General features: G+C 37.4%; 3 protein-coding genes across 3 annotated transcripts; 1 reads left to right on the forward strand and 2 right to left on the reverse strand.

Moving 5' to 3' along the window:
- Positions 1-257: 257 nt before the first annotated feature.
- CRR28 (Tetratricopeptide repeat (TPR)-like superfamily protein) lies at positions 258-2484 on the reverse strand. Its single transcript, XM_059590026.2, has one exon. The coding sequence runs from the start codon at positions 2290-2292 to the stop codon at positions 448-450; it is 1845 nt and encodes a 614-aa protein (XP_059446009.1). The 5' UTR covers positions 2293-2484; the 3' UTR covers positions 258-447.
- Positions 2485-4773: 2289 nt separating this feature from the next.
- On the forward strand, positions 4774-7671 carry LOC132177629 (uncharacterized). The gene is made up of 2 exons (XM_059590027.2): positions 4774-5522; positions 7045-7671. Exons 1-2 carry the CDS (start codon positions 5002-5004, stop codon positions 7490-7492), a joined length of 969 nt encoding a protein of 322 aa, XP_059446010.1. The 5' UTR covers positions 4774-5001; the 3' UTR covers positions 7493-7671.
- A 367-nt stretch (positions 7672-8038) lies between these two features.
- On the reverse strand, positions 8039-9104 carry LOC132177630 (thioredoxin H2). Its single transcript, XM_059590028.2, has 3 exons — positions 8901-9104; positions 8555-8677; positions 8039-8452 (listed from the first exon to the last, which is right to left on the reverse strand). The coding sequence occupies exons 1-3, from the start codon at positions 9009-9011 to the stop codon at positions 8321-8323; spliced, it is 366 nt and encodes a 121-aa protein (XP_059446011.1). The 5' UTR covers positions 9012-9104; the 3' UTR covers positions 8039-8320.
- Positions 9105-11254: the final 2150 nt, after the last annotated feature.

Consider the following 11254-nt stretch of genomic DNA (forward strand, 5'->3'; position numbering starts at 1 on the left):
AAAAGAAAGTAGTGTAATACACGGCGCGAAGAGTAGTATTACTTTATTAGAATTGAATTAACGAATTAACGTTTGTTTTACGCTCGCTAATGAAATGTTTTTAAGTAGTTTTCTATGTCAATTATTAAAAATAAAAATAAAATAAAATTCAATCGGTATAAAATAAGGGTAAAGAGTAGCATTACTCTTAACATACTATAAGGTTGTAATTCTGATACAAGATCTGTTCTAAAATGAACAATTAAGGCTGTCAATTCTCTTTTAAACAAAAATTTGAAGCTTTCAATTATATAATGCATTTGAGTTCATTGCACCATATAAACGAACATGTCGACCGACAAACAATATAATATCACAGGAGAACATGTGCATCATCAAGCCAGGATGTATTTTACTCTACTCTCACTAAAAACAAAGCTCTCCAAATTCTCTAACCTTAAAATACCATCACCAATAATCCATGCAAGAACAGCTGCCATCTTTAAAATGATGAAACCGAGCACGATCTCTCACAATAATCTCCACGTTATAGATTCTAGAGATTAATTTGGTGACCTTGTGGCAGTCATCACACACCCGAAGATTCTTAAATATACGTATAGGCATGCCTGGTTTCAAGCTTAAGAGCCCGAAAGCAATGGCAAGTCTCTCACTGTGCAGCCTTAGAGCATGTTGTTTTTCACCAATGAGCTCATCAATCAATGGCGCTTGAGAAACGTCAGGTACATGCCCTACTGATTCTAGTCTTTCTTTAATCACATCCAAAACCTGATATATTTCTTTGGTTTGAGGATGAGATGTGTCCCCAGCAAGAAACTCGTGAGAAGTACCATCTATCTCTATTGAACTACAACCAGGCTCTTTCGTTACACCCTTATCGGTCATCAATTTCCTAATCAAACCAACATCATCCCACCGGCGAGCCGATGCATACACTCTGGACAAAAGCACATAAACACCACTACTATCATCTCCTTCTGATTCAAGGATTTGTGAGGCCATTTCTTCACTAAGCTCTACACCTGCATTCTTCTTGCAGCAAGCATCAAGAAGACTCCTCCAAATTACAACATCAGGCTTAATGGGCATATCTGACACCAACTTCAGAGCTTCATCAATGAGCCCAGCACGAGCAAGAAGATCTACAAGGCATCCATAGTGCTGTAATTGGGGTTCTATCTTGTACTCGGTAATCATCATATCAAAATACTGACGGCCCTCGCTTACAAGGCCTCCGTGGTTACATGCGCCCAAGACACCAACAAACGTGATCGAATCAGGCACAAACCTCTCTGTTCTAACCATACGGTCAAAATACTGCAATGCTGCCTTAGCCTTCCCATGCATCGCTAACCCCATAATCATTGAATTCCACGAATTTACATCGCGTTTAGGCATCCTCTCAAAGACTTGCTGAGCGATTTCCCATGACCCACATTTGCAGTACATATCCACCAAGCAATTGTTCACCAAAACATCACCAACCATTTCAGCACGACAGTTTCTCAACAAACAAGCATGAGCCCACATCCCCAAAGACACAGCACCTAGACCAGCACAAGCCCTAATAACACTCTGCATCGTATACCCATCAGGCTCAAACATGTTCTGCATCTCACCAAACAGTTTCAATGCAGTATCAAACTCTCCTAGCCGAACACAGGCATCAATTATGGCATTCCATGAAACCACGCTCCTTTCAGGCATAGTTTCAAATATTTTCTGTGCTAAATCCAGACACCCACAAGTACCATATAAATGAATCAGACTGTTATTAATATACACATCCGACTCATACCCAAGTTTCAAAAGCTGGGCATGCACCTGCCGCCCTTCAAACAGCGCAAACAAATACGCGCACGCTTTCAAAACAAACGGATACGTATGCTTATCTGGCATCACAATTCCTTCTTCCAACATTCTATAATATAGCAGTATGGCCTCCTCCTTGCGCTCAGAGCTTCGTGCATAAGCCCTTATGAGAGTGTTCCAGACGAACGAATTGGGGTTCTCTATTTGATCGAAAACCCGGCAGGCGTAGTCGATGTCAGCCAGAGACGAGAAGTGTAGAATTCGGCTATAGAGAAAAAGGGCGTGTGGATTGTGGGTCGTGGTAGCACGGAGCGTGTGAGCATGGATTTGTTTGAGCTGAGACATGTCCGTACACTCATTCAACAAGAGGAGAAGACGGCTGTGGCTGTGATGGTTAGCTGAGTAGCCATTTCTGTTGTTGTTGATTGTGAACGTGGAGGGAATGTGAGGAGGTGGGCTTCGTGTGATCGTGAGAACCATCGCCACATTCACAGGCTCACTATCGTACCAGAGATTGACCAAACCAAAGACCCGACTTTCATTCAACTCTCATTCTCAGGGCTTAGCCAACGGAATAACGTATTGGAGCCGTTATGGGATCACACTTGGGAAGTTTTCTTTTTTTGTGGTCATCATTGAACATTGCTCATTTTTCATATCCAATCTACTGTACCATCGCCTCCTTCCTATCCCCTTATCTGATCCATCGTTGGTTGAGTAATGTCATATGTATTATTTTTTATTTTACAATTGTTTATTATTTATTTTATTTATCAATGATTAATTCAAAAATTGTAGGTATTTTTTTTTTTTAGAGTGTTTTTGGATTTATGGGATTTTTTACATTAATACTTAGTTCAAAATATATGGTTGAAAGTCGAAATTAACAGCATTCAAATATATGGACCTATCAGATCCAAATACTTCCGCTTGTTCCACTTTTTTACACTTATTTTTTATCGGTTGGCATGATTTGTTTTAAGTATTTTTTTTGTTTAAATAATTGACAAGAGAAATTACTTAAAACACTCTAAATTAGCTTATATGAATCCTGCCTTCAGTGCCAAGCCCAATCTAGCATGGGATCGGGATGTCAACGTGGCCCATCATCTAGGGAGGCGGCATGGTCAATGGATATCATGGTCCTGGGACCATGTACCTGAAGTGAAAAGAGGAGGCTCGGAATAGCGATCGCCCTGTTGGGATTATCCCACATCGGTTGTGGAAAGAGTTGGTGATCACTTTATAAGTGTGAGGAAAAGTCTCACCCCTTGAGCTAGTTTTTGGGGTTAATAAATGCTCAAGACCATCATAATACTGGTATTAGAGCTCAGGTTTATCAATAAGTCTCAGCCCAACAGTCCACGGGAGAAACGGGTTGTCGCTGCTCCGACCCAAGGCCCGATGTGTGAGGGGAGATTGTTGGGGTTATCTCACATTGATTGTAGAAGGGGCTGTGGTCACTTTGTAAGTGTAAGGGAAAGTCTCACCTCTTGAGTTACCACTAGTCCCTTCCACAACCGATGTAGAATAACCCCAACACACTCGGGTGTATCAAAGTGCTCAAGGAAAGATATCAACATCTACCATTCACGAGATATGCAATAACAACGTGGCAAAGATCTGGTAATGCTTCAATCACTTAAAAATCCCAGATTTCCAACAAAGTTACCATTTTTAGCTCCAACAACTTGGCTTATAAATACACCCATGTACGAAGTATGGAGGTACGCAATATTCTCCTTGGAGTTTATACAAGAACAAATTTAATCATTGGAGGAGGATCTGTCCGAACACTACCTGACAAGTTCTGTTAACCATTGAACTGTGTTGCAGATACGAGAAGAAGCGCTAAGAAATGCATCAGAGAAGCACTTGTGTCCACCATACCGGAAACTATCATTAACACATGTGACCAATAATATTACTCTAAATACAAATATAACCTGGAGAACATCAAATGACCCCAATATTGAGTCTATATTATAGCAAAGAATGTTTATTATACTATTTACATCTCATTTAAGGTGCTAACAATTGGATACCGGCCAGTAACAATGAAGGTCAAAATATCTGAACCAATATTATTTGTCAAGTTTGAATTTCTTAAATATTGATTATTATTTTTTAAATAAACGATAGATTTTTATCACCTCAACATACAACTTAATAAATAAAACCTAATGAATTTTAAAAAAATAAAAATAAATAATGAATCTCTAAATATGATAATTACTGAATTGGTAAAATATGGATCTAAGATTTTTAAAATATATTATTCTTCCAAAACAGACGCATAGCTCCGAGAATCAAACAGCTAGTTGGTGGTGGTTTTATTATGATAGATCTCATATATCTCAAAAATAATGAAAACCAGGGGAGGGTTTATAGGCGTAAAGGGCGGGGGAATTAATTAATAAAAAAATGAAAAACGGTGTCGTGTAGCTGACATATTGACATATTGCGTATCGAAATGATTCCACTCGCTCTCTCCGCGACTATCCACCAGATTCCGTGTAACTGTATTTTGAAACTCTTCCAACTGAAGATACTCTCCAGCTATTACTAATACTTCACTGCACGTTCTCATTTTAATATTATAATTTTTTTTTTTTTTTTTTTTTCCATTTTAATATTACAAAATACTGCTCCTGATAACCTAACACACCTGTTACCTAATACAATGTAAAACGCCATAAAACAAGTAAAAACTAAAATAGGAAACGATTGATTTTTCGTTTAAATTTTCAAATAGTTTTAATAGAAAATTGAATTAAAAAAATGTGTATTTACTTTACACGAAATACGTAACAGTTTTATAAATTAAATTAACAAAAATATTCTGAAATGAAAAATAAAAAATAAAAAATTGAATAATGGAATTTATGATTTGTCAGTATTATCTGTCCCAGTTACTGATGGACTTTCATGAATTTTCCAATACCACAACTGTTACACAAACATTCCCCTTGGAAGAATATCCCGAGACGCGTATCAAAACCGTGGCCACTACTCCTAACCGCGTTTGCTTTGGCTTTGTTGACAACGGCCGACTCGCCGGTTTCTCAGTCGGACCTCGGTTGAAATTTCGTGAACATTCACATTGATTGGAATATAACGATCGTATAAACAATCAGAGGAGTCGCAGATTTGTGAGACTTTGAGAGAATCAAAGGGAGAAAAGTAGAGATGGGAGTGGACTACTACAACATACTGAAGGTGAACAGGAGCGCGAGCGAGGAGGACCTGAAGAAGGCGTACAAGAGGCTGGCGATGAAGTGGCATCCGGACAAGAACCCGGCGAGCAAGAGGGAGGCGGAGGCTAAGTTCAAGCAGATCTCCGAGGCCTACGACGTGCTCAGCGACCCTCAGAAGCGTCAGATCTACGACCTTTACGGCGAGGAGGGGCTTCAGGCGGCGGAGTTCGTGAGTCCTAACTCCGCTGGGGGGCCCTCAGGGTTCAGGTGGAATCCTCGCGACGCCGAGGATATCTTCGCGGAGTTCTTCGGCGGTGGTGACGACGGGGGTAGGTTCAGGAATGGGAACGGCGACGAGGTGGCTGGGAGGAGCCAGGCGAAGAAGAAGGCGAATGTTAGGGCGAATGTTAAGGCGGCGGCGATAGAGAGCAAGCTGGTGTGTAGCTTGGAGGAGCTCTACAAGGGTTGCAGAAAGAAGATGAGGATTTCGCGGTCTGTTCCGGATGAGTTTGGGTACGTTATCTCTTTTTTGCTCTTGTTCTTTTTTTTTTTTTTTTTGTTAATTTATTTAAATTTAACAGTACGATTTTTCTTTCGTTTGGATTCCAAATGTCTATATGTGAGAGCTTTTTTAATGTGTCGTCGTGTTTCAAAGTGGCAATTAGTGGATGTGGATGCGTGAAAATGATGGGCAATTTGGGTTTCTCTTTAAGATTGAGTGGAGTGTGTATTTTCGGGGAGAATTCTGAGCTTCTATTGTTATAAAATTGTTGGAATGAGAATATAACACTTTTGGGCTTAAGAAAACATGATTTCTGCATTTTGGATGCCATGTTTGGGGTTCTTATATTATGGGATTTTCTTTCATGACAGTAGCTTGAGAAAATCTCAAGTGACAGTGAAATTCCCGAGGAAGAATAACCAGATTTGGTGAAATGTCCTTGGCTTCGATATCTCACCATCTCCACTATTTGACAATTGACACCCTCCAACAAAAGTATATAACTGTTGTATATAAAATCATGAGGAAGCTTGGTTATTGAACTTGTATCACCTTATGGTTTAACACACACACACACACACACGAAGGAAAAAGGAAAAATATTTGATTTTTCAGTTTAGCTTTTGTCACCTGCCATAATTTGTGGTTTCTTTTAACAGTTACTGTAGCTTTGCTCTTAAAGAATTTGTGTAGGCGAAAGTAAACTTTTGTGACCTCATGTAGTGGAGGTTTTCTTTTCCCCTTCCCTCCAGCCTTCTAAGCACCCGGTTAAGTCAAAATTTTGAAGGGCTTCATGTAACTTGTGGCCCAACTTGGGCCGAGTAGATTCAAAAAGCTGATTACCCTGACTGGGTTTGCTTTGGTTTTCTACGGGACGTGATCTGATCTATACTCAAGAAACTGTGATGACCCATGACATTCAATTTCATTTTGGGTTGAGCTGTCTGTACTTGTTGTCTGCAAGCTGTAGAAAAATTGTCATATGCAGGCACTGGTGATTAAAGAAAATGGTTCTTTGTTTTAGCTATGATGAGCCGGTTATGAAAGTTTTATTTAGCCTGGCTGATTTTCGAAGCTTTTCTTGAAAATTGAAATGTGAGTTCACTATGAGTTAATTGTTTATGTTGCGGCCTATTTTTTAAGTTAGGAATGTAGCTGAACTGATTAGCCTCTGTTTACATCACTAAAGTTTGTGTTCTTTCAGGGTTCTACCTGAGCCCTTGGTTGAATCTACAAAACCAACCTTACGTTAGTTAGGTTCTGGCTTCTGGGCCTTGTGGCTGAAATAAATTGGCTGGAACCAAGTTATATCCCCAAATTCATGTGTGGCTGCAATTGAATGTTCAGTTTCTTTCTTGAAAACCTTAGCTTTTCCAAAAGAAAGAAAAAGAAAAAAAAGGAAAAGAAAAAAGTGTGATGTAACTCCTACAACTTTGTGGCGTCTTCATTGGTTTGTTTGTTTTCTGATGCCACTGCATATCGTATGAACTTTTCTTCTCTTCATGGCCTCACATACAAGAAATCTTTTTGCAGTAGGCCAAAGCCTGTTGAAGAAATCTTGAAAATAGACATCAAACCTGGTTGGAAGAAGGGCACAAAAATCACTTTTCCTGAGAAAGGCAACCAAGAACCTGGTATTACTCCGGCCGATCTAATTTTCGTGGTTGATGAGAAACCTCATGCTATTTTCAAGAGAGATGGAAATGATCTGGTGGTTAGTCATAAGGTATCATTATTGGAGGCTCTCACTGGGGTAACTTATAATTTGACAACTTTGGATGGAAGGAGTCTTGCAATCTCAATGACTGATATTGTAAAACCTGGCCATCAGATGGTAATCCCTAATGAAGGAATGCCCATCTCAAAGGAACCCAATAAGAAAGGAAACCTTATAATTAAGTTTGACGTTTTGTTTCCTACAAGGCTCACAGCAGAGCAGAAATCTGACTTGAGGAGAGCACTGGGTGGAGCTGATAACTAGTTCTGTTAAAGGACAGGTTTATAACCATCCAGGGACTCTGATTAACATTGTGAGGTCAGTTAAACATGTAAATATGTCGTACTCCACTAATAAGAGCAAATATTGTGAATAGTAGGATGGAAGTTCGCACGGATGCCATTTTTTGTTGTAGTTTTGTTGGTGCCTGGTGGCATAAGGTAGCCTTGGGAGAAAAAAACTACCATCCTCCGCTACTGCCTTAGCTACCACAAGATGACTTTGGTTTATTTGATTATAATCTGTAAACTAGGATTGTAAAGATAGTTTTTCTTTTCCCATTTTTTTTTTTTATGTGCAGACACAGAGAACATTTTAAATGGTGTATTTTTGGTGCATCAACAGATCTCGGATCAACCATGAGATTTTGCTGTTGTCTTTAAAAATTAATGTTCTTTTTCATTTGTTTTGATATGAAACTGCTTTGTTTTTAGTTCTTTCCAGGTCCAAATGAACTATCGTATGGAAGTGATTGAGAACAGATACTGATATCTTGTTGGATTATCTGCATATGATTCTCTTTTTATTAAATTTGTTGATGTAAATGTAAATTGTAATGGAAGATTGGCAGCCGAAGAAACTACAGTGACATATTTCTGATGATTAATATTCCTTTAATCAGGTTTTATAAATGAAATCAGCAAAGATGCTCACGCATTTTACATAAACATGGTAAGAAATACACCCCTCTTATTTAGATATACTACAATTATTGGTTATTATTTGGCGTCAGTTTTATTCAGGTGGCCATATCAGACCATATTGGAGTGCCTAGGCAGCAGGATGGATGATGCTCCATGATTGGTATTATTCTTATGTCCTGTGTTTCTCAATCTTCCTACGCAGCTCTTCCTTCGTAGCTCCAACCACCTTGTCAACAGCGTTCCCATTCTTGATCAGTATGAATGTTGGCATTGCATCCACTGCGTATTCCCGAGCCACCGACTGTTTTTTTTACATTTACTTAAAACCTCGTTACTACAATCATGGCGGAACCATTGCAGGAAAACAAGAAGAAACCATGAACAGAGACAGAGAGAGATATACCTCCAATTCGTCCACATCAATCTTGACGAACTCCACATCCGTGTATTTGGCAGAGAACTCTTTGAAGGCTGGCTCGATGAATCGACATGGTCCACACCATGTTGCCGTGAAATCAATCACCAACTTCAGCACCAGGCAAAAAAAAAAAAAAAAAGCCCATCAAATTAAAAGAAGTATTGCTAAGAACAATACTAGTATTTTTATTTTTATTTTTATTAAATATTTCACTGTGTTGGGTTTTCTTTATTAAGGGGAGTTTGGGTCCATATGTGATGGAATAATTAAATTTATCATTTTTTTATTTACGTAAACTTTTGAGATAAATAATAATAATTATTTAACATACCAGTTTGTCAGTTTGCTTGGAGGCTTCAAAGTGGGATTTCCACTGGACTTTTGAATGGAAGGCGAGGACGTGAGATGTCTTTGATCCATTGTCGTATAACTTGCCTTCCATTTTTGTTGCTTCTTAATGCAGATTTCTTTTCTTGTGACTGGGAACTTTGGAGTATATGATCTTGGCTTGGTGTTTGGGATATGGTTGGAGGGAATTTATAGAGCTTGAAGGTAGGAAACAAGTGATTGGATGAAGAAGAAAGAAGGTTGGTAACGAGCAAAATTATTATCATGCTTTTGAGAGTATTGATTCGTCCTGCTGTTTGATGCTGACATCTTTTATGTACACCATTGGCTCTAATATAAAAATAGTTTTTTTTAAAAAAAAAAAATTTAATATAGGGTTAAATACCTTATTCCCCTTATTATTTTTTTAATTAATTATAGGGACACATGTTAATTCCTTATTGGTGCTGGCATGGCGTTCCGTCAAATTTTGGATGAAATTTAGATGAAGGTACTATCTCCGTCTTTAGGCAAACTAGAGATACCTCCTGTGATAAAAAGTAAATCCTAGAGTGCAAAAAATAAAAAAGTTAAACTACATGGAGGAATATGGTATTTAACCCTTTAATATAACAATAGTTAAAGCATAAGCAATTGGCTTAAAAGAATTCTGGCTTTTTTATTTTATTTTTATTTTCTTGGTTTATAACAAATTTCATAGTTTATTGATAAACATCAATGGGAAGCATATTGCTCGCCGATTATAATATCATAGATACAATTTGTTATTTATTATAACCATAAGCAAGACAATTAGCTTCCCTCTTCACATGAAAAATTTGCCAATATCTCTACTGAAGCAAAACATCTCTAATCCCATCCACAAAATGGCCAAATTTACTCCAATTTTTGTCATTTGCTTTAACAACATTCACTATCTACATCTCCCTCCAATGTTATTTCCTAAAGTCCCAGCTCCCTACTGAACTCTGCTGCATATAAAGCCACCAAGGCTTCCATTACGACTGGTTCTACTAGTATATTTTTAGTGGTGCTCACTGCTCCGTGCAACTAATACTAAACCTTTAGAATCTCCAGCTATATTGCCAAAGCCAACGCACCCATTTATACTATCCCAATTTTTTAATTAGAAAAAAAAAATACTATGCCAATTAATTCTAAGCATACCTGTAGGAGGATTCTTCCACTGTATTTATGCTACTTCTTGTTTGGCACTCCCTTCAGCATGGAATATGATCCTATCCATTTTATTTGAACTGGATAATCAGTTAGTTATATTGTAATGATATTTTTTTCTTTTTACTTTTTTATGAGACAAAAATACCCTTCTAATATAACTAACTTGATATTATCCAGTTCAAATGAACTGGAGTAGATCTTAATTCCTCCAATCATCTTCTTGCAAATTAAATCTCTTGAACTCGTCAAGAGAGTCCATAGCTTCTCGAAGACTTGATTTGGATGGATAAAGTCTCCTCCATGTACCACTCTATTTCTTTTAAACCTTATTTTTCTTCGAGATATATATATAATTTTTTGAGGTAGGAGGTTGTTGCAAGCTCTCCACACGAACATTTTCACAACATTTGAAAATTTTAAATTCCAAATCATCTTCCAGACTCCCCATCCCTCACTCCGCCTCATAATTGTATTTCCTTCTCCTCCACTCATATTATCAATCCGTATAAATTTATATAATTTCATTTTTTTTATTTTATTAATACGGGTGTATGTGTATATATATCCTATAACATATACATATAGACCCGAACTTGAATAGTCTATTTCATGATAAATAATTATATATGATTTATTACAAAAACAAGGTTGGTGAAGTTAATTTTTATAAGTTTTTAAATAAAAATTAATTTATCTAATTATCTTGAATGATAAAATATTAACAATAATTAAGTAATTAATTATTAATATATAGCTCCAAAAAATATAAACATTGATGATATTTACTTTAATATAAGGAACGAATAAGTTAATGGATAGAAATTTCCTCTAAACAGGTCGGGAGGAAATATGTTCCAACCCATTTAAAATAGTGTCAAATATCTATAAACATTTAAAACACACATTAAATTCTTAAGGTCAATAATGTCATTTAAAGTGCCTAGTGTTTAAATGACCCTTGACGCTATTTTAAATGGGTTGGACGATATTTCCTCCAGATCAATTTGAAAGAAATTTTTGTCGTAAGTTAATTGAGTAGCCCATGAACACGTTTGTGTCCCTTTTAAGAGAGCATCTCTCTCTACTCTTTCCGATTGGTCCCAAGTTTCCTTTTGGCCACACAGATTATCTCATTTTCCGGCACCACTGCCAGATTCT

Source organism: Corylus avellana, chromosome 4 (assembly GCF_965113065.1).
Source record: "Corylus avellana chromosome 4, dhCorAvel1.hap1.2, whole genome shotgun sequence".
NCBI lineage: Eukaryota > Viridiplantae > Streptophyta > Magnoliopsida > Fagales > Betulaceae > Corylus > Corylus avellana.

Bases quoted from the DNA above. Each gene is read 5' to 3' on its own strand.
- CRR28 (XM_059590026.2), bottom strand. From the start codon at position 2,292: ATGGTTCTCACGATCACACGAAGCCCACCTCCTCACATTCCCTCCACG.
- LOC132177629 (XM_059590027.2), top strand. From the start codon at position 5,002: ATGGGAGTGGACTACTACAACATACTGAAGGTGAACAGGAGCGCGAGC. The intron at 5,523-7,044 runs GTACGTTATCTC...ATCTTTTTGCAG, and splicing joins TCTGTTCCGGATGAGTTTGG to TAGGCCAAAGCCTGTTGAAG.
- LOC132177630 (XM_059590028.2), bottom strand. From the start codon at position 9,011: ATGGAAGGCAAGTTATACGACAATGGATCAAAGACATCTCACGTCCTC. The intron at 8,678-8,900 runs GTATGTTAAATA...CTGGTGCTGAAG, and splicing joins CCAAGCAAACTGACAAACTG to TTGGTGATTGATTTCACGGC. The intron at 8,453-8,554 runs GTATATCTCTCT...TAAAAAAAACAG, and splicing joins TTGATGTGGACGAATTGGAG to TCGGTGGCTCGGGAATACGC.